Below are 26153 nucleotides of genomic sequence, written 5' to 3'. Positions count from 1 at the left end.
TCAAACTTTGGAACAAAATTAAGAAACTGATCTAGAATACAAGTAAGAATTTCAGTCTAAACTAGTGTGTTTTTTCATTCTAATTATTGAATAAAATTTAAAATACAAAAGCACTTTCAATTTAACTTTTTTATAGTAGATCTAAACCACAGAATACTTCTTACAGCTGCAAGTTAAAAACCAAGTTAATTGCTTTTCTTTTTCTTCCACTAAGCTGCTCTCCAAGCAGAGAAAGGAAGAGACCCCGATGGGAGGAGGACAGAGAAAGGTGGTCTGAAAGCCAGAGTGCCAACAAAGAAAAAAATTACACTAGTATCAAAGACAAAGAGTCAGAGGAGAATGCATCTGAAAAGAATGAAGATGAAGATGATGAATTGCTTAAGCCAGTCTGGGTTCGCTGTACCCATTCTGAAAGCTATTATTCAAATGACCCTATGGATCAAGTGGTACGTTTGTGAGACCTCTGAAATCACTGTACACAGTCCTTTATTGGTTGTCTGATTACCTGATTAATGAGAGTACTTCAGCAGGATCATGTTTTGTGTCATTCAGTGTTGAATCCTTCTCTTCCCAGCCATCTCAGTCTTGAACCCTATAAGGGCTTTTTTGGTGTTCTCTATTTTCATGTTTCTTCAGTCTGTTTTCATTCAGATTAGTGATACATGAAAGAGGGATATTTTTGTCTCCAGGAGAGAAGGTTTTATCCGTAAACACCTGTATTTGAACAAAACTGCCTAAATTACCCTATCATCCCATAACCCTGGAGAAATTTCATTCAGAAGGAGGAAGTCAGTTCTTTTTATTTGACAATAACAGTTGCTGGGGGAGTAAGGAAATAGTAATTGAGTGAGGAGGTTTCTTCTTTCTCTTATAGAATGACACAGTGAAATCAATGTTTCAAAGGAGGCAACATCAGTTAAGTTCTGTGTGTTTAGGGTGTGATACGATTCTTCTGAATAGCAGAATACTTGCACAGAAGGTCTCCTGTTTTTTCTAAATCTGAGCTGTTAGAAATCAGTACTGAGCTGTATTAAATATGCTTAGCCATAGCTCTGCTTGGCTAGGCCAAAGGTTTGATAATGCACCAGCAGATGAAGTTCTCTGCTCATTTACCTAGTGGAGCAATGACAGTGTATTTTAAAGCCTTATCAAGTACTTCCATGTTTCATTTGAGCTATGGCATGGAGATCTTTTTTTTTAATGTCGCTTTTCCTTGTGAAATACTGGTACACTTTGTTGTCTTGTGCACTGTAATGTCAACACTGCCTTTGCTTTTTTCCGTGGCTTTTAATTAACAGGGAGACTCTACTGTGGTAGGAACAAGCAAGCTCCGAGATCTGTATGAAAAGTTTGAAGAGGAGTTAGGAAAGCGACAGGCAAAGGCCAAAGCAGCCAGACCACCATGGGAGCCACCAAAGACCAAACTGGATGAGGATTTGGGTATGCAGAGATGATGGCAAAGCTTTGAAATGGAGCAAACTCTAGTTAACCTTTTCTTTTTAGTACTTGTGCATGTTTAATGATGTCAGTAGGCTAATACGTGTTTTTAAATCCATCCTTTATATTGCAGTTCCATGGAGTTTTACTGTTGCTTTTGACTGAAGTAGAGCTAGATGCTTTACCTAGAAGGCTTAAGGGAAGACAGAATCCAGCACTGCCTAATGCTGAAGTCTCTTCCACGGCATGGAAGCACCCTGAGCACGATCAGATAGGCCAAAGTATGGTGCATAAGGGACTGTAAAGAGCTCCTGCTCTTCATATTTATTAGGAAAAAAAAAGGGAAACAAGAGCAGTGATGCTATACTGTTTTGAAAACTGGTATTTCTGCCTAAGATCACAATAAGCAGAATTGCACAACTAAAATACAATGTAGAAGGAAAATGAATTCAGTGCTGTAACAAGCAGCCAAATGAGTTGATCTGCACTGTCATGGTTCACATATGGATCTTTTCACAGAGAAATATATCTGCTAGCTGTATCAACTATTGGGGAAATATTGGTTGAAACAGCAGGGCATAGTTTTTGCTAGCAATTTATCCACTCAGAATTCATTGAAAGCTGTTTTTTCTGATTTAGTTTACTTATAACTGTTAGCTGTTCTTACTGTACTTCCAGCATCTCAGTATTACATAGTGTATCTTTTCCACCATGAAGGTAGTGTTCAAGAAATCCTTAGGCATATCACATTAATTTAGATACTCTTGGGCTTGCTTTGTAAGTGATGTTTCATGTTCTCCTGTTGAGATGCTTAGATTCTCAGATCTGAGCCTAGTAACTTTCACAATCAAATACTAAAAATTCTAAAGATGAAATACAGGTTAGTCTATAACGACAGGGTCAGTTATGTGCTGCTAGCTTAAAATAACATAAAGACGAAAGGAAAGAAAAAAAAATTCTATTTTATTAAGCTGTGTAAAGAAAACACCTTTTTGAACATCAGATTTGCATGTTTAAGTTCACTCAAGAATTGCTAGCAAAGTCTGCTGCAGTTATTCAGAAGGTATTTTCACACACATGAGGGAAGGACAAAACTTCTACATTCAGCCTACCTGTCTAAAGCTTCACTTCCTTGGATCTCCACAGGATGTTCCTTCTCTGCTCTAGGATAAAATTACTATGGGGCAAGAGCAACTTTAGCTGTGTTCCCTTCTCCGCTGTTACTGGGGGAGCCAAAGGCTCTGCATTTGCACTGTACCTGGGCTGACATGGTGCCTGTACCAGTTTCTCCTACAACCATATTTCTGTTGGGTCTAATAGTTTGTTGTCTGTTGTACCTCGCCAAAGGCCTCTGTTGTGCCTTTCATTAGAAGTAGATGTGTATTTTAGTGAGATAGCAATGTGCTCCAAGACCATTTTTAGATTATGAAAGGCTTACTTCAATACATTAAATCCAAATATTTTATACTGGTCTTTCAGAACTCTGGTTTATTCTCACAAGCCCCACGCTCTTTTTGCATTTCAAATTAGATTTGCACAGCTCATTAATATTTACAGAAAACTTTTAAAATTTCCAAAAATATGTTTACATATTTTTCTGTGAATATGCATACATGTGCATTCAGACATGCATATATACTTGCAACTGAACATATGACCTATGTAAGCCGTATGTCCCAAGGACAAGCATCTTGTACTGAATTAAGGACTGTATCAAAATACATCTTGATTTTTCCCTTTCTTAAAAAAAAATAGCTTATTACTTTTGTTCTTATGTTCTTTCACTTCATTTTTCTTTCTTTTAGCTAAGGGGAAACATTTAATAAATATACATTTACATTTTTTTCCCCAGGGTATTTCAAAGCACCAGCAGTATAGTAATATACTTTCTCTTAAATAAAAATGAAAAAAATGGAAGGAGTGTTACATTGTACCTTCCAAGAATAATAAACCTTACTTGTATCATGTTATATGTCTTGGCTATGAAAGTATTTATTTAAATTGGAGCTGAGGAGATCGAAGAAAACGAGTGACATTACATATAGAAGAGTTGCTTCTAAGTACCACAGGAGTTTAGGGATATATGACATCAGGCTCTGGGTTTTTTACGTTGAAGTCCCAACACTTAATAGCATCTCTTTGGCAACAATGCAAAGGAGACATTTTAACAGGCATGAAACCTGTGTGGTTTTTTTTTGTTTTGTTTTGTTGTTGTTGTTTAGAATTTTTCTTTCCTTTGATGTATCAGAAAAATTGCTTTAGTAAGTACAGTCAAAAAGAGTCAAAAAAAGTCAAAAAAAGCTTTGGGGAAAACTCATGGAACAGCGTTTCTGTAAAACTTGAGGATGGATTCACTCAGCTATCAATAGCTTTTTTCAATCATGGGAAAAAGCTTTCTTCTCATCTGTGATTTTAATGTGATAACTGATTTATTAGAGATACTTGATTTGAAAAAAAGAGTAACAGTACACATCCTGTAATAATTCTATCCACATGTGCTTTCTTGAACCTTTTGAATAGATCATGACCTACTACAGATAGGGAGCATTTTTTAGGTAAAATGAAACTAGATGTAAGCACTTTACTCATAGCAATCAGAATTAGCTTTTTAAACAGCAGGAGGTCATGTATTCCTTCTTTTTTTTTTTAATTTTAGGGTAATGTTTGTGTTGGCTATAGCTTTATAGTCTTGTTCCATGAAGTATTTTATTGTCAACTGAACTTGGTGTTCTACAGCTGATCAGTGGTGCTGCTGGACAGCCAAACAGCAAGCACTCCATTGGTGTAGGCCTTTAATATCCATAGCATTTGCTGTCACTTTTAATTAAAAAATGTAGTTGCTTTCATTTTCATTAGTGTGAATGTCATGCACTTCTTTAATAACTTTCAGTATACTGCTGAGCTATGACATGTTAGAGAACGTATTGATTCTGGGGGAGAGAATGTGTGGAAATGTTTCAGCTAACTTTATTTTCCCTGCATGAATCAGAGAGCTCCAGTGACTCAGACTGTGACTCTGAGGATGACAGCAGCTGCTCTAGCAGTTCAGATTCGGAAGTTTTTGACGTCATTGCAGAAATTAAGCGTAAAAAAGCACACCCTGATCGTCTCCATGAAGAATTATGGTACAATGATCCAGGACAGGTATGGTGAGAGGAAAAAGTCCTGTTTCTGAAAGTCTCTCCCCTGGTCCCTAGGAAAGTCTCTCCCTTTAGGTCCCTAGACCTAAAATTCGGAATTGTTGTCGAACATGCTGGGTGACATCTTTTTCAATATCAGTTCTTCTTCCTTTCTCTTTTCTATCTCTTTTTTTTTTTTTTAAACCACCCCACTTTTGATTTCAAGTGTGTGATTCCAGCTCATGAATCCTGGGGATTATTCAGCTGGAGTCATGTCTGGCAGCAGTAATAAAACCTGAATTGTAAACAGTGTACTTATGCTGTCCTATTAACCCTGAGATAAAGGTACACAGATGAGTTTTGAGATGGAGGGAAGGCAGCATGTTTATCTGTTTTACATATTATTCACCTAAAAGCTCTTGGATCATAATAAATAATGTTTTAAATATGCTGTTAATGCTCCTAATTTCTTGTCTAATGGTTCTTTCGTAATTGGATGGAGATTATAGCTCTCATTAAATGTAATTGCTGAGCTCATGAAATGTTGTTTTGAATGTATACATTGCACAGAAGACTAGCTTTTGTTTGCAAATTTGCCATTTTCATCTTTCTTACTTAAATATTTTACAGTCTATTCTAACTCCTTGTCAAATGGCACCTCAGTAAACTTATTTAACTGGTGTTTTGTATGATTCACAAGGCTGGCACGCAGCAAATCCTAATGCCAAGAGATACTGCAATGCTTATTGCCACTATGGTAATTCAAAGGTCTGTTGAATATCCTATTGCCAACTCATATTTATGCTCTAGTTATATAAAAAAGAAGACTGAGCATAGCTAGCTGGTTTTATATGAAAAACAAAATTAGCAAACTGTTTAGGCATTTAACTGAAAAAAATGTGTGTTGCTCTTGGGCACATTTCAAAGTAATGTTCTAGTCTATAATATTGGCTAAATAAAAAGTGGAATAACTTGGATGAATAGTTTCAGGAATAAATGGCTTATGAATTCCCTGCTGAAAAGCTCTTTCCCAGACTTCCTTGAGATTTGCTCCCCCTTGTCTTTCTAGAAGGGGCTGAAATCAAATCATGGTGAGCTTGTCAGTACTGTATTTCTTCCAAGTAATTTTATTTGAAGGTTTGCTATTTTTCCTCAGTATTTATCTGGTATGCCAAAATGCTTTCTAACCATTGTTACATAAGATGGGAATGATTTCTGTGCACACTGGCACATACAAGTTATCAGCTGGATAGTGTTATCCAACAAGTAACCAGACTTTTATGATGGATCTTCCCAACCCTTTAATCTGAGTGGTGTTTGTTACTTCAGTTAATGTCCAGAAGTGCTTGCGGTCATCAAAAAATAAATTGTTATAGCTGATACTACCATAATACCCTTTTTCTTGCAAGTGTTATCTGCTTGTTTCCTTGTTTGGTCAGAGGAGGTTAGAAGCCATTGCCCTAGTTTATGTGAGATAATGATATTTCAGTGTTTTGTTACCACTTTGTGATGGCTCTTTCTGCATTTCCTTCTGTTAGTTGTGTGGTTGAGGAGGGGGGTAGATAGGTATCTGTCTTGCTTCTCAAGTCCTGGGCCGTACAGGTACTTCACATCTCTGTCAGTCTTGGTCTGTCCGTTTAAAGTAACAGAGGCAGTATTAGGGCTGAACAGTTTTTAAGAACTAAGGACAAGATTATTTTTTTTTTAAGTAAGTGGTGATTATTTCAATAGCCTCAAGTAGGCCTTATTTCTGGTGGAGTGCTGAGCAGTTGGATACTGACTGCATTATTTAACTTGTCTGCTCTGTGACCATATAAACCAGTGAGGAAGTATATTTCTACCGATAGACATGAATCAGTTTCATTAAACCTGTGCTTTCCTCAGGGTCTCTCGGTGTGGGATTAAAAAAAGTGAAGAGAACCCATCATGTCACTGCGTCTCTGGTTTGGTTCTGGTTGGATTTCAGCAATGGACATGATGTTAAGAGCAGAAGGCTTTAGGATGTTGCAGTAATTGATAGCCTGCATCAAATGTGGTTGTAGAAGTGAAAAGAGACTAGCTTTATAGTGTGCTGTGACCCTTTTAAGTATAGCTACTTGATGTACCTACATACAATACTGATATATCTTTTTCCCCTTTCTTCTTCTTTACTGATCTGTTCACAGGATACATTTGATTTTTTTCGATTACTTGAAAGTATCAAGTAAATCTTTCAAATTGTCTGCTCTCTGTGCTCTATGGTGGTAGCAGTGCCATGTTGGAGATGGGTTAATCAGGGACAAGGTTTCAGTCAATGAACTGAGTGGGACTGTTTGAATGTGGAGGTTTGGGCATGTAAATAATTGCATGTGCGTGTTTAGGGCCTGAATTTTGTTTTAGATGGATGACATGCTGTTTGTGTGTATATAAAGTGGGAAAGAGGCGTATGATAGTAGGAAGGTACAGTTCTGCTGATGCCGTTTACCCGTTTTGTGCTTCTGAATCAGTGACGAAGTTCTAAAGCTATTTTGCAGTTTTCTTATGCTAGTCTATACTGTTTTCTTTTTTACTGGCTTAAGAACATCCACTTAATCTAAGAATGACATGTTTTTAGAAGCATCAGTACTTCTGGCATTGAAACCAACATAATTGTCCAGATACAATCACTTTTGATTTTTCAGTAAAAGCAGAATCCTGTTTTGTTTTTGACAGATGAATGATGGACCACTGTGCAAATGCAGTGCTAAAGCCCGAAGAACAGGGATAAGGCATGGCATTTATCCTGGTGAAGAGGTAAATAGTTGTAAGAATTGCAATTTTGAATACAAACTTGCTGCAGTAGGCTTGTACTTGGGTTGATCTATCTTGCTTGCTTTTTCTTTCATGGCTTACAGGCTTAGTAAAAACTCCTGTATGACATTAAATCCCTTAATCATGTAACCTCACATTTAAAATGCAGTACCAGTAATGAAATCCACTAGAGAGCTATGGAAAACTTTTGTCTGTTTATGTTCGGTTGTAAGTTTTATAAGCTTCTGAAACACAATTGCCTTAAAAAAAAAAAAAAAGTAGTCAAATGTCTCCCATCTACAAGATCTACAAGTGGATGAGCATGTTATGAGGACCCTTTTTGTGAAGGGATTGCTTTAAAAGGAAAAGTAAATAAATCACTAAATCTGCTGCTGGAGCAGCAGCAAGCTTTCCGAGAAGAGGTGTTGTCTCAGCACTACAGCATGTCTGCACTGCAGACTGTCAAACAGGTTACTAAGTTCTTGATGAGTACCTGAAACAGTCCATCAGCTTCCTGGAACACTTGTAATGGTAGTTGCTTTTGTTTTGAAAAGTGTTGTCAAAATACTGTTTGGTTATTTTCTGTAGAAATGTTCATTTGTACAGAGCATGCTTTGTGATCAGTATTTCTGGAAATAGTAGTGCCTGGACCACCTAAAGTTTATATTTTAAAAAACTTTGTTCTAAACTTTTAAGAATGTTAATGTGTAATTTTACAATTTACCTTTGTAACTTCTCTTTAAGAATTTAATTTTTCAGTATGCCTTTTTACACGTATTTACTGAAACATTCTTTTATTTCTCTGTGGTTGAGGATTTGTGAATGTTGCAAAGCATAAATTATTCTGTTTCAGAAAAATGGCTTTGGTCTGAAGCTGTTTGTAAATCACTCCAGGATCAATTCTTTTCCACATTGTTTGTAGTATTTTTCTTGCAGAGAAGGGGAGAGAAAATTTTAGTGGGAGAAAACTGATGAATAAAACGTGCTGCACAAAGGCAGCTACTCACTGGAGCAAGGCCAGCTTGGAACTTGAGGCTTCAGAAAATTTGGGATGTATGAATTTTTAGTGTCCTGCAGATAATCATGCTTAGCTTTTAAACTAGCTGGTTCTTACCTGCCTTGTCATAGCAATGAGAAACCTAATTTGGAGCTGAACAAAATAATTACCCTACTTCTTGGATGGATTTTGCAGACTGCGCATAGCTGTGCAGTGGTGCAGCTGCCTTGCTGTTGCACAAGGCCAACTTTTGTAATGTTTTGTGTAGTACCCCACTCACCACAGGGTTTTTTCCTGTAGACAGACTCATGAACAGGTTGGTGGCAGCCTCTGAACTGCAGCATACTGTACACAGGAGGAACTCTGTTTTTGTCTGACTGCTGAGGATTTTTAGGTCTTTAAAAAGGACTGCTTCAGAACTAGCTGGAGCAAACTGCAAATCCCACAGTTTGGCCTTGCATCAGAGTGCAGGGAGAGGCTGCGTGCTGGTCTACTGTTCTCACCAGAGAGCATCACGACCTACCAGAGCAGGGCTGCCTGTGCCTTGCTCTGCAGTGATGGTCCGGTCCCTTCTCTTTGGAGCTCCAGACTTGCCCCCAGCAGATGAGTGGATACTTGTCTCTCTTGATAACATTCTGATATCTTCTTATGCAATGTCCAAATGTATTTTTTTTGAAGTTTTAAAATTAGTTCCCTGAAACAAATTAATACCCCCCCCAAAAAAGGAGATCAGTCTGGTATGTAGACAGCTAAGTGCTGTGCGTAGAAAAGATAGAGAGTCAAATGGAAAATTAATAAACTACAGCAGCATTTTTCACTTTTTTTTTTTTGCTTTGAATTTCTTTAGAAATATTTCCAGAAGTGGCTACAGATAAGGCCCACTTTCTTCCTGTAAGAGCTAATTGTGACTACCTGCTTTATTTAATTTTTCCTAGTGCATATTTCATGGCTATTAGAAATGCTTTATTCTCTCTTTTAATCTAAATTTGCCTTGACTTTACACATAATTCTACTTATCTTTTTCTTTAAGCCTATTAAACCATGTCGCCCCATGACCAACAATGCTGGAAGACTATACCACTATCGAATTACAGTGTCACCTCCCACAAACTTCTTAGTAAGTATCTTTATAAATAATTCTGACTAGTTCTAATTTTGCTTTCAGTGGGGGAAGTAGTACTGCTTCTTGTTTACTCCATGGTGGTTTTGTTTACTTTTTTAGACAGACAGACCTACTGTTATTGAGTATGATGACCATGAATATATCTTTGAAGGGTTCTCCATGTTTTCACATGCCCCACTAACAAATGTAAGTAAGTTCATTACTGCATACATGGGATTTGTCTGGAAGGCAAGCTGTTTCTGCCCCACAGTAGAACTTTTCTCACATGCATGTGTTACAAACATCTTGCCAGCATTTGGAACTGGAGGAAGACATTTGTGCTAATGAGTCTCAGGTTTTGTCTTGAGTAATTGTGGTAGGCATTGCCTTCAGACTGTGACTGAGACTGTGATGTGCATCAAAGTAATGTTCTTTATGTTTCATAGTTTGAAAGTGAAATAAACCATGGAATAACTTGTTAAAACTGTTAATTGGATTTAAGCTGGATGAGGAGGTTTTATTAAGTTGAAAAGTTTTGTTTTTTTTAAATAATAGATTTTATTTTCTGAAAGCAAATCTAACAAAAATGATTGCTGCCAGATGACCCTGCTTTTGCAATATAAGCTGAGTTAGCAATATCAGAATCAAAAATATGCAAATACTTAAAATATCTGTACCTTAGATTTTTATATCTTGGTGTTTTAAGAACTTTTCAGGTGCTCTGGGGCATTGTTTCCTTGTGTTTTATACCTGTTACTAGCTTCGCCACAAGTCCCAAAACCTGGTATTAAAATGCTCATCAGTACAAGACTGGAATCTAACACCTAGGACTGAGAGACACTGAAGGAAAAGCACTGGAGGAAAGCATTTTTAGCTGATGTTTTGCTTACATAATGTATATAACAACACTTAAGTTCTGGTGAGCAGGGGAAGTTGACAAGCCAGTGAGTGGGTGGTGCTCACTCCGGTGGTGGGGTGGCACTGCAAAGCACTCCTGCCCTGCAGCATTAACTCAGCCTTGGGGTTCATGGCAGATTTATCCCAGGGCTTTACAGTTTCACTTTGCAAATGAGCAAAAAAGGAACGGTTATGTTTTTTTCTTCTATTTAAAGGATAAAGAGGCCACCTTTATCGTTAATGTCTACTGTATGACCAGAAGGCAGAGTGTTACAGAAATACTTGTTTTATATGGAGAACAAGGAAAATTCTTCTTGTCTGACACAAGCAGTTAGTGCAGACATTGAACATTACTGTAGAGTAGGTGCATTTAGGCCAGGATCAAACTGGAATTTCTCAACCTAACTAGGGGAAATGATTAGCAGCAAATGATTTCATTTTTACAGACTTGAATACAAAGCAATACTGCTTGTTCTTGTTGCCAACAGGCATAGCTGTTTGGAAATAGAGTGCCTTGCTATCCTGAGATGATTTGGGGCATCATAACTGCTGTTTGAGACAGACATTTTGGAACGTATTTGATAAAAGGAATATGACAAAGTGTAGCAGAAACAGAGGTCCAAACACCAACATCTTTGAACCAGATTTGTATAATATGAAGTCTTAGCTTGCAAACTGTTGGAAGGCTTACTTCTGTTATTACAATTGTTCAGTAACAATTGAGAAAGTCAGATATTAGGGGAAAATGGTTTGTACAGTCGTAAGAGAAATTATAAATTCTTTAATACAGCTGCCACAGCAATTTTATAGAACCAGAAAAATGCACCTTTATTATGCTTTTTTTTTTTTTTTTTTTTGTATGTGGAACTCTTATTTTGTGGAGATTTTGGTCATGGTTACCTCTCCAAAGCTTGTTTTCTTGTTACCAAGAAAAATAACCAAGCTTATTGACTCTCTGAGCACATCCTGTTCTGGTTGAGCTTGAATGTTAGAAAGTAAGAAAACACTCTGTGTACTTTGTTAAAAGAACCACCGATTTAAGTGTGACAGGTTTTCCTCTCACATTTTCAATGGGACATCTTACTTTAAAAGTTTTTTGTTTTGTATTCACAAAACTTAATATTGAAAGATTTGTGTCATTTCCTAGAAATGCCATTTTTGTATTTGGTTGTTTGGTGTAGCTTCTCATTTATCATGCCATCAGCAGAAATGTAGACAAACAATCAAGTTTTTAGCAGAAGATTTAGCAAGAAGGTGAAAGCAGAACACTGTGCCTCTAAGTCCACTGATTTTAGTGCAACCCCTGAAGAGTTAACTTCTAGGAATTTTTATTGGATGAGATTTGTATAATCCTGTACATTTATTCTGAAAATTCCTACATTGTGTTTTCACCACTTAACAACATATTTTAGGATGGTATAGCTAAAAGAATTGGCAGTGTACAAAAAAAAAAACACCTTGTCTTCAGGTCAGTGTATTGATCTGACGTATTGTCAACAATAAATTCACTTCCAACTTTACAAGGGAGAGCAGATGTGGGTTTACTGAACTTTGCTTTTTCTCCTAAACAAAACTTCATCTCCAGTAGATGGCATTATTTAATCTTGCATTACCATCCCTCCTGTCAGCCCTGTGTTATCAGAGGTGGAGGTTAGAATTGTTGCTTCTCTTGCACGCGCTTGCGTTCCTGTCTTTGCGTGATCTCACTAAGCAGCTGTTCTAGTAAGTGCCGTTTTCAGCAGACAGTAATACCTTTGCATTCAGAATTGTATTAACTGTACATTTGACACTGTATAGCTTTTCATGCCGAATCTCTTTTCCTTCCAGATTCCTCTATGTAAAGTAATCAGATTTAACATTGACTATACTATTCATTTTATTGAGGAGATGATGCCTGAGGTAAGAAGGATAATTAGTTAAAAAGTCAGACTGGGTTAAGAGTTGATACGCTTAATGGATTAAACTCTTCAGAATCCCATCTTGTGAAGAGATGGTCAGAGACAGGCTGTGTTCAGAGTGAATGGCTGAAAAGGAAGGAATTTGCACTTAAAGGTACTAGCATAAATCCATCTGCCTAGGCTATCATACATTAAAATCAAATAGTAAGAAGTGCTTATACCCATAGCATCTTTTCATTTTAAGTTATATGTCAGATGTTCTTATCTGTGAGCTGACATAGCCATTATCCTTCTTTTACAGTTGATGACAGGCATGTGGAGGTGCTGGTTTGCCAGGACCACATAAACTAATGCCAGGGCTGAAACTTAATCTTGAATGTGAAGCTCTGAAGATCACTTATCAATACTTAATATAAGCTGTTGCCAAAACAAATTTCCTGTGGATACAAACAAAGCGCATTCAGTTCATAATCCGTTTATGACAAATTAATCACCGGTGTAGCCAGTTTGTGAAGTAAATTACATACACCTGCTATTCCACTGCAGCACAGAAATACCCCTGCATGTTAACTACGAAGATAGGGTCAGTATTGTAGTCATAATTACATCTTTCTTTCTAGTTATCTTTTTTTTCTTGCTCAACAGCAACTAAATATATGCAAGAGCCCTGAGATTCCTCAGTAAGATTAATGTGATTGATGCAGTTCACTTTTTGTTACTGAATCTGCTGTGTTGTCTCAACCTTTTTCTAAAACAATTAACGGCCACAGAGTGAGTTTGGGAATTTTACATTTTTTTGGACTCCCGGTCAGTTGCCGGTTGCTAACGCGCAGTACTTTTAAACAATCTTTACCTAATGCACCCTTGTGAAAGATTGTGTTGTTGGCTTTGGAATTTATAGCCATCTTTATACATGTACAACTTATATTATCCTGTCCCGAATTTGTTTAGAAAGGCTTTTCAAAGCAATGGTTCTTTCACTTTTGACTGAAAGCTCTTTGCTTTTGGAGGAGCTGCTTTCCTACTTGATGAGCAAGAACTTTTTTCCCCTTTCCTGCTGGGTGTTAAGGTCATAATCTCTATTTGCATTGTACTGATTTGTTGCTATGGAAGAAGTGATCATGATACCACAGATGGTGATTTTTAAGCTTTTAATATGAACATGTAGGAAAAAGGGAATTATGAAAGATCCTTCTCAGAAATATTATCTGCTTAGCTTACTCAAGTGAAAGGGTTTTGTTGCAAGGTGAATTATGAGATTCGTAACTTCTGCCTATAGAGTGGATTTGGACATTGCACAAAAAATCTTCATTACAATGCTTTCTTGACAGTTTTTTTTCTGAAGAGACCTCTGTGTTACAGTAAATGATTAGAGATGCATTAATACTTTCCAAAGGACAATGTCTAGAAGTTGACAAATATGAAGATGCTATCTGTTAGTGGCATTATCTTAATTCCAGTACTATGTAATTATAAGCTTGTTTTGCGTGTTTTCTTTTTCGTAGAATTTTTGTGTGAAAGGTCTTGAGCTGTTCTCTTCTTATCTATTCAAAGATATTTTGGAGCTCTATGACTGGAATCTTAAAGGTAACTTATACTTACTGGAAAAAATACAAAAATAGTAGCAGCTTTAGTAAATAGGTCTGTTTTGCTATGTTCTTTTTAAAAGAAAGAAAAAAGTGGGGAGTGGTCTCAATAATAGTCAAATGCTGTACTAAGTGAGAGTAACAAACTTCTACTTTCTTCTTCAAGAAGTTGAAACTTATTAAGATTCATTATTGTGGGTTATATCAAAAATGCAAAAGTCATGCATTATATTCTCACAGAAAAATAAATTTCTTCCTTAATCCAAACAAATGTTTTAATTGAATAGTAACTATTATTGCTTGTTTCATATTACAGCGTTGTGTGTATGGCATTGTCATGTGTAAGGTGTCAGGTAAACTATCCTCTGTTTTTGTAAGCTAACAAATAATTACTCAGGCAGTATTTCTCTGCAGTCAGCTTACAAAGCAGTGTCATACAGACAGCCATAGAAGGGTAAGTTATTATAGCTGATTGTTTTGAACTTGGAAAGATGAAAATGTGTTCCTATGAAGACTGACAAAGGAGAATTTCAGGAATAATCCTTCCCTTGGTCTAAAAGAAAACAAGAGGATTTCAAAGGAACTTCATTTCAGAATCTGTAGGTGTGTTTTGTTGTCTTCTCTTTGTCTACAGAGAGGCACTCTGCACTTGTATGAAACTTGTACGCTCCTTTGTTTAACTATGTTTTGTGTAGCCTTCTTTGGCTAAATGTACTCAAATTGTAATGTTTCATATCCCTGGTTTTGATTTTAATTTTTTGTTTTAATGCCAGGTACTTACTGTTCTTGTTTTCATGTAAAGCTTTGGATAATGAAATAGGAAAGGAAAAACACAAAACAGCATCATGGAAATTTCTGTGTTACATTTGTTGTAACAAGATAAAAAAACACAAACCGCTAATCAAAAACTAGTGTTTGTGTCTACAAGACTGATGTAGATTAGCTATAAAACAGATTTTTTCCCCTGTATCACTGTTTTAAATAGAGTAGTATGTGTTTTAGATTTTTTTTTAAGATATTTCAATTTCGTTTGATTTTGTCCACATGGATGATTTTATTAGAAGTTGCTACTCTGTTCCTCTAAGCATTTTGATACTTTTCTGTCAAACTTAAGCCCTATCAAATGTAATCATTGTTCATTGATTTAATCTGAGGCAAGGCTTCCTTTATTTTCTTTTGTAAATATGTTGCTGTTCATTAATTTTCTATGTGTTTTTGCATCTTTAAGGACCTTCACTTGAAGATGATGCTATTTCCTGCCCCAGATTTCACTTCATGCCACGATTTGTGAGGTTTCTTCCAGGTAATGTAGTAAGATTTTCCATGCATTGCACGTTGATCTGGTGCTTCCATCTGAAGTCTTTCATACTCACTAATGCTGTGCATAGTTTACTCAGCACCAGTACTGTGATAGACAGGCCAGGTCTTGCATCCAGCTTTTGTCTGCCATGTGGGACTGTAGGCAGTGCTGGGTCCTTCTTGACGTGTCCTGTGATGGAGCTGTGGGGTTTGGGTAGTGCTATTATTTATTCTCACATATGAAACTGAATTTCATGTCCCTTCTGCTCTTCAGGATGCATGTCATGCAATTACATGGAAATCATTGATGTGCAGTTTTGAGGGTCAGCAAGCTTGACACTCCTGAGCACAGGTTGCTTTGTTTCCTTCTTTCTTTTATCTTAATGTAAGCTGAGACCTTGCAGCAAACAGTGAAAGACAGAAAAACACCATTCCAGTGCAATTCAACCCCAGCCTGCCAGCCAAGGACAAGCTCGTGTGGAGAGTTGTGCTCAGTTTGAGTGAACAGCTTTTACAAGCATTTAACACATCCGAAGATAGTAGGACAGACTTTCAGTTGACATAAATGTCATGGCTCCACAGAAAATGTGTCCTGCTGAGATTCTGTCAGAGACTGTTCCAGGAGGGTTGTGTGGAAAGGAGGATGTGCTCAGCTGCTTAACTGAGAGTGCAGATGAGATGTGGCACAGCCTACGTCAGGACGGCCGTGGCCTGGAGGTGCTCTCTGCTTTGGGCTTTGGAACTTCGTTGTGATATTAATTATAGCTTCAGCTAAATGAGGTTTGGCTTGCTACTGTGGAGAGTACTGATGGCTAGATTACTATGTTTCTAATTGTTGTTCCTTCCTGGATACACAACACTATTCAATCAGAAGCAGAGCTCTGAGGCTTGCTAGCAAACATTGATTTGGTTCTGCTGAAGCAATTTACAAAATAAGCCATCAAGCCACATGTGGCTGATTAACTTGACCTCATCACAAAATGAGAACAAGTTTGACCTGCCTGGATTGTGTAGCTCAAGGGTGTTTTCCAGTTACTTTGGGGTTTTTATACTCTGATTTGTTTTAGTTTTGAAGTCAGCTCTTTCTGCACTGTAGGATTGTTTATTGACAGGGAGAGATAAGTCTCTCTAACATGTATTCCTGTGTGACTCCTTTGTAAGGTTCCCAGCCCTCTAACTCTTCCTAAAAATGTATTTTTCCTGATGCTTCTACATATGTAGTTACCTTCTAGAATCTTTATGCTAAATATATTTTTCATGAAGTATACATTTTATGTATGTTCTTGAGATTTTTAATTTCCAGAAAATGGGAATCCATTTTCCTTCAGGTGTTTGTGGTACATTATTTGTGTCTATTCAAAGGTAATGATACACTGGTGCAAAAGATCTCTCCATGCATCCATCAACTGCCTCCTTAAAGATAGAAATGAATTGGTGATTTCCCATTTCCCCCTACTTTTCCTTCTTATCTTTCTAACATGGTCTAAAAACGTGAAGTTTAGGATGTCAGATTTTCTATGTGGGAAACTTAGAGACAGGCCTTGAGGTAGCTCTGAGCTTTGAGATAATCATGTCAGGTTTGCTGAGTGCCAAAGGTGTATAACATGCAGAATAGCAGCTGTATTGGATTTTGTCATAGATTTTTGATGAAGAATATATTGAAGATTAAAATGATAGAAAACTGTTTTCAACTGCATGTTTTGACCCAAGAAAAGTCAGGTCTCTGAACTACTACTATTTGGCACAGCTGTCTATAAAAACCTGTTCTTCCTGTACAGTCTTCAGTGTGTAAGGCTACACACTGTCAACTAGTTCATATTGTTATGCAAGATGCAGCCCATAGCCAGCAGTCACTGAAACAAAGACAAAAGTCTTGCAAATTGAGACCCTCTTTAATTTGAAGGAAAATTTTAAAAATGTCTCTGTAGCTATTCAGAAATATTTTCTGTTTCCATTGAGGTTTGGGGTATGTTTTACCCATTTTAGATTCTTAGAGCTTGAATGAGGTTAATTATTCGAACAGGTCAAGTTATACTATTCCTTTTCATCTTTCCTGTTAAAGTACAGTGCTGCAATCCTAGCTAGAGTAGGAGGAGTGCTTGTTCCCTTGCACGTCTTGTGGGAGACGTCTTGCACAGCGCTGCTGTACATTGCGGTTCTGCAAGGCTCTTCGTGTGTGCCTGGAATCACATTCCTTGTACTGTGGCATTATTCTCATATCACTTGAAAGCTTTACTTTTTCTATTCCTTATTGTGTGTATAGTAATAGTGTACTCTGTGGCAGGACTGTAATGATCTTGCTTCCCTTAGGGAGCGAAATGAATGTTTATACTTCTGAGGGGATGAAACTTGAAGATGCATAACTGGAGTTTAACCCCTGGTTTTGGTACAAATCTCTCTGACCTCCTTCTTTCAAATTCGGTGTGTCTGTTCACATGAGTAAGAAGGAAGACACACGGCTAAAGTGTTTTAATTTTGAGTTTGAATTGGGGTGGTTCAGGCTGGATATAAGGTTCTTCACCCAGAGGGTGGTCGGGCACTGGGACGGGCCCCCCAGGGCAGTGGTCACAGCACCCAACCTGCTGGAGTTCAAGAAACATTTGGACAGTGCTCTCAGACACGTGGTCTGATTTTTTTGGGTGATCCTCTGGGGACCCAGGAGTTGGACCCAATGATCCCTGCAGGTCCCTTCCAACTTGGATTGGATTGTATGAACAGACAGTGTCTTCTGAGTGGTGGTCTGTCAGGACTATCACTTACCTTTTGCTGTTAACATCTATATCTGACTTACTGGACCTGGTCAGATGTGTATTATACTGTGTTAATTCCTTGCAAGCAGCCTTTGCTGTGCATGTTTCCAGGGGTCTCAGAAGTATTTAGCAGTTTTCACACATGCTCGATTCATTTAGTGACAGAAGACAGCATAAGGCTCTTTACCCTTCATTACTGCAGGTGCAGCACGTAAGCACTATAGATAAATTCAATATACAAGGATAACTTACTACATTCATCCAGAAGGATCCTGTAAAATTTTGAGTGTTCATTAAAAAAACTGCATAAATGCCTAAAGGCTTTTTAACTTGTGTTGTAAAAGGGATGATAAGTGTGAAAAGGGAGACGTCAATGGACAATGTAGCTGATTTGTTCTGCCTCCTCATTTAGAAGTTTTTCAGGCGAGTTAGAAACTTCAGCATTCAGTAAGATGAAACTGTTATTCTTGCTACTGTTAACGTTATTGCTTCCAGTTTAGCAAAGAAGTGTTTATGCATGTGTACTATTCATCACTAAAACATTTGCCTTCTTATTTGTCAAGTTGCTTAAACATTTTGCATTTTATTTTTCTCATCTGAATATTTTATGTGCTGCATATTTTCTTTCCCTTGTGCTTTAGGACTGAATAACTGAAATGCATTTTATTTATGTTTTTAAGATGGAGGAAAAGAAGTACTATCAATGCATCAGATTCTTCTCTACTTGTTACGATGCAATAAAGCTCTGGTGCCTGAAGAAGAGATTGCCAACATGCTTCAGTGGGAAGAGCTGGAATGGCAGAAATATGCAGAAGAATGCAAAGGGATGATTGTCACCAGCCCTGGCATGGTAGAACAAATAATTCTGATTCATTAACAAGCCAATGACGTGTGCATCTCTTGTTTCGGGGAGTCTGCTACAGTCTGAATTGGAAAGGGCAAAGTTGACCAGTGGCAGTTGCAGATTGCTATAGGAACAGTTTACTGACTTGTTCCAACCCTGGGGAGATATGTACCATATGCTGCGCTACCAAAAGGCTGGTTTCCAGGGAAGCACTGTTTCAATGTGTACACTAAAAGGAATAGCTATGTTTTAAGTATAGGAAATAGTAACTTTCTCCTCTGCTTTCATATTTTCTCAAGCAGTCTTGGTGCATGATCTTGTTCTGTTTTCACAGAACCAGAGAATTAGTAATTATTTGCTATTTTCTTTCATGTTCCTCTTTTGATTCCCTAGCTCTGTTTAATATACTCTCTATAGATTCTGCCCTGAGTATAGAAAAGTTTCTGCCTCTGTGCTTTCTCCACCCCCCATCATTTTTTATGCTGCTTTCACAACGAAAAATTTTGCGAACAAAATTGAACAAAACTATTAATTTCCAGTGACAAACTTGAAACCTAAATGGCCTTAATTTCTGGTTAGCATTTAAAGCATAAGTTCTCAGCTTCTTTCAAATCCCATATGTATGCAGATTTGATCCATTTTTCTAAATTTTGTACTTAAGAAATGTGGGACACAAGAATTACATGATGTCCACTAAAAACTGCGGACTTCTGTTTGCATGGTTTGGCCAGCATCACAAAGATGGTATCTCAGTAATGGGCATGTTTTAGACCTCACATTTTAAACTGCCATGCAACTTTCTATGTTGTAAGACCTTCCTTTCTCTAACTTCATTTTCCACCTTTATTGCACAACATGTGAGAGGAAAAAAATGAATTGGAATCGTGCTTAAAGGGTAGCTTTGTGTGCTGACTGAAGAATCTGTTCCAAGACTGAAGCCATGACACCCTTCTAGATATATATATTTCAAGCCTCTGTTTTTAAGTACGACAGCATTACATTTAGTAAATTACCTTAAGTTAATCATAATTTATCAGATTATTTTCCCCTTCATTTCATTGAGTGTTTTTTTCTGGCTAAAACTTCCTACACTGAGGAAAATAAGACCATGTGTGGGAGTATGAAATACAGAACACATGGACTTTCCATACTGAGAGTTCTGCTGGAGGTGGTTAAAATGAAGGTAGAACCTTGTAATATAAATTGTTAGCCTTAATTGCTTAATTTAACATTGCCTGTGGTTTCTGTGATACAGAGTACTTGGTAGTATGCATGTTTTCAGCATCTTAATGACATATCTTCAGTGGTTTGGCTGATGATATGCTGACTTCAGCTAGCTGAAAGCTTGCTCTTTTTTCTTTAGCATGAGGGTATGTCTATATGCTCCTTTTGTGCACCACTCAAAAAACTAAATGCCTTCATGCAGAAGGCAACACAGTTTGAGTGGTAGCGTTAACTTTGATTTCCCATGATTTTTATTGACAAACTTTGTGTTCTACAAGATGTTTTTAAAGATGTGTGTGGACATCAAAATATGTAAGCATAAAGGAAATCTGCGACACTTTGAAACGTTGTCATGTTATAATGTCATCCTTGGAACATGTTTTTCTCTCAAGATTGCAAAGATTTTTTTCTTAGTTTGTGGATTTTTTTCTGTTCATTGCAGCATATTCTATTGACAATGAAAGTGAAAAATGGTGTGAAAGTGTTTTCTGTGCATTTTACAATGTTAGAAGATGAAACAGTTCTAACAGAGACAATGTGAAACTGTTTTAGTAAAAGACAACTTTTAAATTCAATTTTATGCATTTGACACGACAAAGTAAAACCACTAAATTTTATTTTGCTGCTCTCCTCCACAATGTCACTTCAGAAATAATTTCTCTTGTGAAAAGACTGTCTATGTATTTTCTTTTTTAAAATGAGGTGTATATATGTATGATGGGGGAATTGATAGGCATATGTCCCATTTAACAACTACCAATAAATAGCTCACCGTTATTTAAAAGTAATTTATTCATAGTTCTTCATTAGTTCAGTAAAAATTTGTATTGGAAGAGATTTAAATGTTCAGATTTTAATCCTTTTTAATACTTCACTCTTTTAAAATGCTGCTGCTTTTTCTGCCAGTACAAATCCATATATTTTTAACATACTTTTATACTATATCTGCATTATCTTCGCATGTCTAGAATGTGGAACATATAGGAAAATATTGCCTGTAGTCTTAACATAAATCAGTATATTCAATATACTTATTGTTACGTGTTCCGTTAACCATATTTTGCCTTCCTGATTCTCAGAGGAATTGTTGTGAAGCAAGGCTGCTTTCTTAAAGAAAAGAGGGTGGGGGGGAGTTCCTCATTTCCTCATTCCTAATGTTAAGGGGGCAGGGGGAGAACGGGACAGCAAGCAACTTGTGTCAAGTTTAAAAAAAAAAAATGAAGCTTTTCAATTTGTCTTTCTGCAAAACTCACAAAACCTCGGGAATTTCAGCTCTGGATTAGAGATCTACTTTATACCTGCTAGAAATCGTTCCTGTTTTTCATTAGATTTTACTGTCCTGTTCCTCTTTTATTGGAAGTGCTGTGGGGAAACCCTTTTTCATCTCTTTTCAACTTGCCAGCATGAGCAACTTTTTTTTTAATGGGAAGATGTAGCTATGTTCTGTCATCATACCCAAAGGGAAGCTGATAAGTATTTTTCCCTTGGAAAATGTTTTTCTATCTGAAAGTCCAAGTTTTAGGTAATCTTCTTTTTTAGAATAGATTGGAAGTTTTGCCACCTGAGGAGGTTTGCCTTCATTTCTAGAATAGGCTTTGCTTATCCATGCAGAAAATGATTCCTGTGAACAGTTCTTCAAAGGTGGTTTGAAGGGTGAAAGCTTTGTTCTTGACACAATTTTTATTGTTTTGTGAAGAGAATGGTGGGAGCTGTTCTTGTAACTCTGAAACTTGTCTTTGAGAAATTCACAGTGCTGAATTAGAAGTTTTGAGGTGCAGGTAACTAGAAGTAATGCCCTTTTTCTGAAACCTTAGACAAGCAGAAAGTATCGGCTTCATACATCTGATTGCAAAGTGGGGAGTAAGCAGGCACATAACAAAGCAGCTTGGAAGATAATGGAGAAAATATTTACTTGGAGACAAACTGCAACTTCAACCGAGTTTTTTTTTTTAATGTTAGATGGGTGATCAAGAGCTCTGTAAGCAGCATGTCATCTACAACGATGTGTAATAACTCATTTTCTGCATTTTTAAAGGTGAAATGAAAGTCACTTTCTCTTATGCTGTCCTTTTTAACTAAAAAAAACCCTTCTGTTTTGAAATGTAAAAAGGACAAAAGTCTCCTTAATATACAAAACTGTATTCCTCATTATATGCATCAGCTTGGGAGCCTTTTCTAAGAGTAGCATGATGCTTTTTAAATTTTTTATATCACTTAGTCTGTGTGATTTGATCTAATAATTTCTGCACTTACACTGGGAAATAAGGAAAAGAACTAAATCAGAGAGGTAACCTGATCTTAGAGAAGTGCTCAGGCTTGGGGGAGCCTGAATGCCAGAATGCTAATCCTGATTTTATTTCCAGTATGATGCTCAACCGAAGAAAGCTGCTTTAGGTTCTCAGAAATAATAAAACTGTAGATTTTCTAACTTGCAAAATGAAAATAGTCTTCCCTTTTTTCGCTGGGAGAGCTAAGTTAATTAACTTTGTTTCAGTCATTGCCATCGCCAAATATTGATTATAATATAAATGATTAGTTTTACGTGTATTTTAATAAGCTTGGAATATTGCTGCTTCATGGTTCCTGGACAGTGTGGGCTAGAGGCAATAAATTTTCCATGGAACTGTTGTCAATTAGGTATATTTTGTTTTTTTCCTAGAAACCCAGCTCAGTTCGTATTGATCAACTGGACCGCGAACAATTCAATCCTGATGTAATTACTTTCCCCATTATTGTCCACTTTGGGATACGACCTGCTCAACTCAGCTACGCTGGAGATCCTCAGTAAGATGCTTTTCCTTCCATCTTCATTCAGAAACTCATTAACGTTGTCATTTGTGACTTAAATAGGGCTTGTTTTTGTGCTTATCAAGTCCAATACAAAGCTTAGTGCTTATGGTATTGGACACTAGCTTTTGTGAATTAGAGAATGAGGTGTAATTTCTTCTGGATTAATTCAGGATCTTCTGAAGTAAACGTGCATGCACATGCAAGAACAGCTTTAAGTCAGACCAAAGGTCTAGCTCTGTATTATTTCTCTGAGAAGTCAGTTGTGGGTTGTTTTTTTTTGTTTGTTTGTTTGTTTTTCCCCCAGAGAATAGTATTAACAGGAAAGAAGGAAAACACATCCTTCCTCAGGCTCTGCAGTATGTGGAGTTGTGAGCTAGAGGCCATGTTTAGATCATTTTGTTTAGCAGGCCTGAGTGAACCTACCTTTTGTAAATTTCTCAAATCACTGCTTGAACCTTCTTAGTGTACTGACAGGAAGAAGATTCCAGGTAATCACTTTCTGAGTGCTGTTGTACATTATATTAAAAAAAAAGATTGAATTTCTTTTTTCTTCGGAGCATCTACATGACTTGATTAGATGCTCTCCAGGTCTTACATCTAGTAACGTATAATGTAGCCATTTCCTGTTTTCTTTCTTCATGATGCTTATGTTTCTCTGTCATATCCTTCTTCATCTTTTTTTTTATGACTTAAAGGGTTGAGTCTGTCTGCTTCTTTTAGCTTGGGAGATTTTGCATTCACTACTTTTGCATGTACCTTTCCTATCCTTACAGGTATAGGAACAGAGTGAAGAGGGAAGCAGAACTTCATGCAGAGCAGGGAATACTGTTTCATTATGGATTTGTATAGTGGCATAAAAGTAATTGCTGGGTTTTATTCTAGAAGTCTAGAAGTTTTTGTACCTTATGACACTTTCAGGGAATTCTTCCAATGATTCACAGGTCTGTTTTCTGAATGATGACAGAGAATAGAGCCCATCTCTTGTGCATGTATAGTTAAGGTTGGCTCTTTCCTCTTACTGATCAGTGCTATTTAACGACATTGAATTTCACCTGCAGTTTTGAGGCCCAGTTATTCCAGTGCGCATGTATGACACACATTCTTGTACAATTGTTTGGGGATTTTAGATTTAATATTCTGAGTACTTTTGTATCATCAGCAATTTTTTTACCTTAGTGTTTTCACTGTGGTTGTCAAGGATGTGTATAGGAGTGCTCTTTTATTTAGAGCAAATTATACCTTCTTAGTCTGAAAGGCTTGTGACTTAGTGTTACAGATTTTGTGAAATTCTGCACAATATTGACCTCTTTTTATTAACTTTGATAAGTTGAGAATGGGGAAAAAGCTGATATGTGAACTTAAACTTGCATGTTAATTGCAGATAAGTCTCAGGGGTGGGAAGAGTCGGTGCTTACCCAGACAGTAACATACTTTCTTTTTGGCTCTGGGCACGACTTTTTATCTCATTGTCCTTTAGGTTTTTTTTAACCATAAGAAGAAAATAATTAGATAAGAATGTAAAAAACACTTCTATTTTGATGCTGAATTTCTTAATTGAAAACAATAAAAACCCACAGAGATTACTAATCCAATGTTTTATGTTTTAACTTTCTTTAAGATTTCCATGGCTCTTTTTTCTTTCCTAGAGCTGCTTGGAGAATTTACATGGTGTTCTTTGATAAAAGTAACAAAACATTTTTTTTTGGAAGACCTCTGGTGTCATCATAACTCAGGCTTAACTCTGGTGCATGTGTTTCCTGCACATATAATGCCCAGGAAAAAATTTCCTGTAGTATGTTTTCTTCGTGAGGTTCTAATACAGAACTTTTGTCATATTGTCATCTATTTATTATTTCTCAAACATAACTCCAGTAACACAGTTGTTTCCAGTGATATTAATAGGAAAACATATATTTTACTTGATAGTCTTAAGTTCTCATTTTGGGGCTTAAATATCCTCTTTTGTGGAAATCAGTGCTAGATAACAGAGGGGCTTCCACTGAGGAAAAAAAAATCTGTTGCCTAAATTAATGTCTAACTAGACCATCCCAAAATGCAAGTAGGCAAGATGGTTGGGTAAAAACCAGGAACCTTATGTATGAACTAGCCACAGAAAACTTGGCTTTTAGTTTCCGTTCCTGTAGTGCATGAACAGAAGCTTCATTTCACTATTCACAGAATGCTTGTGTTGCTTGTGACTCGTAGGCCTTCTCTTCATGTGCTTCATTAAAATGTTTCAGCCAGTGTAAGGACAGACACTTCTTGGAAAATGTTAATACTTCTCAGTGAGCAACAGGGGAATCTTATGCAGAAGAGGGAGTCTTCTGCCTGAATTGAGATGTTGCACTATGGGGAAGTCTTTTCAGCAGGCAGAGGTGGCCTTTTGGTGAGGATGGGTGGGTATCTGGGAGACCTGTGTTCTCCCCTGAGCTTTGCTGTTCACCTCACATTGCACCCTGATGCCTCCTCTATGCTGCTGTGTCTGCATCAATAGCAACTGTAGGGATGCTGTCACCTTTCTTGGAAAATGCTTTGAGATTTTTTGAGCAAAAAGATACTTGTAGATTATCCGTGTCTATGTGAATTCAGAAGGCCAAACTGCAAGACGCTTCTGTTGTATCAACTAAAATACTTGTTTTCTGGTTTTGTCCTTCAGATACCAAAAGCTGTGGAAGAGTTATGTGAAGCTGCGTCACCTGCTGGCTAACAGTCCCAAAGTCAAACAGGCTGATAAACAGAAATTATCACAGAGAGAGGTATGCTGGGCCTTCCCATATCTGATAATTGGGCACTGTAATTCAGGATGGAGTGAAGCTGTATAAGTGCCCTTTTTATGGAAACAATAGAAATCCTTCACAAAAGGTTTTCTTCTGAGGCTGTTAATACAGATTTTATTTTTATCTTTTCTTGTTAGTGAATGGATTTTTTCATTTTTTCCTTTTATGCAACTCTCATACTACTTCAAGTTTTTTTTATCCAATTACAGAAATGATCTTTGTGGAACCATAACTTCTTTACAGCCCTTGCCTTTAATGGCTTCAGGATTAGCATAAAGAAGGACTTTTCATTTCAGAATGCTCTTTTAAGCATCTCATAATTTTAAATATTCCTCTTTTGAGATTAAAACTGTCACGCTTGTGCATAGGTTTAAACTAATTTATTAGGCTATCTCAGTGAATTCCTTAAGATCTTTGAGTGGTAGACAGAACACCTTAAACAGTTGGGATAATCTGGTTGTTCTTAATAATATTTAATGATAGGCGTGTGTATGAATATTTTTTCCCCCAGAGTGATGAGCAATAAGCAATTCCAAAGTGTAAATGCTCAACCAATTGGGAATTAAAATTAGAAAAATAGTCACCTACGTGTAGACAAAAGTAGCCTGCTCTAAGGTATCCATCATCTAAGATTTTATACTGAAGCTTTGCATTTGTCTGGTGA

At 37.0% G+C, this 26153-nt stretch overlaps 1 protein-coding gene across 2 annotated transcripts in view; it reads left to right on the top strand.

The window, feature by feature from the left end:
• The window catches only part of DROSHA (drosha ribonuclease III), a 69247-nt gene that overhangs the window by 5825 nt on the left and 37269 nt on the right, over positions 1-26153 (top strand). Inside the window, exons 4-15 of one of the 2 annotated variants that reach the window (XM_035567233.2) lie at positions 215-446; positions 1299-1440; positions 4427-4581; positions 7248-7328; positions 9353-9439; positions 9545-9631; positions 12149-12220; positions 13725-13806; positions 15034-15108; positions 18535-18704; positions 22582-22706; positions 25369-25468. In XM_035567233.2, the coding sequence (XP_035423126.1) occupies positions 215-446; positions 1299-1440; positions 4427-4581; positions 7248-7328; positions 9353-9439; positions 9545-9631; positions 12149-12220; positions 13725-13806; positions 15034-15108; positions 18535-18704; positions 22582-22706; positions 25369-25468 (1408 nt within the window). The remainder of the gene's footprint in view (positions 1-214; positions 447-1298; positions 1441-4426; positions 4582-7247; positions 7329-9352; positions 9440-9544; positions 9632-12148; positions 12221-13724; positions 13807-15033; positions 15109-18534; positions 18705-22581; positions 22707-25368; positions 25469-26153) is intronic. The other variant, XM_035567234.2, reaches the window with a different exon arrangement.

Source organism: Cygnus atratus, chromosome 2 (genome assembly GCF_013377495.2).
Source record: "Cygnus atratus isolate AKBS03 ecotype Queensland, Australia chromosome 2, CAtr_DNAZoo_HiC_assembly, whole genome shotgun sequence".
In the NCBI taxonomy this organism is placed as follows: Eukaryota; Metazoa; Chordata; class Aves; order Anseriformes; family Anatidae; genus Cygnus; species Cygnus atratus.
The sequence above is the reverse complement of the archived record's forward strand: the minus strand, read 5'-3'. Positions and strand labels throughout refer to the sequence as shown.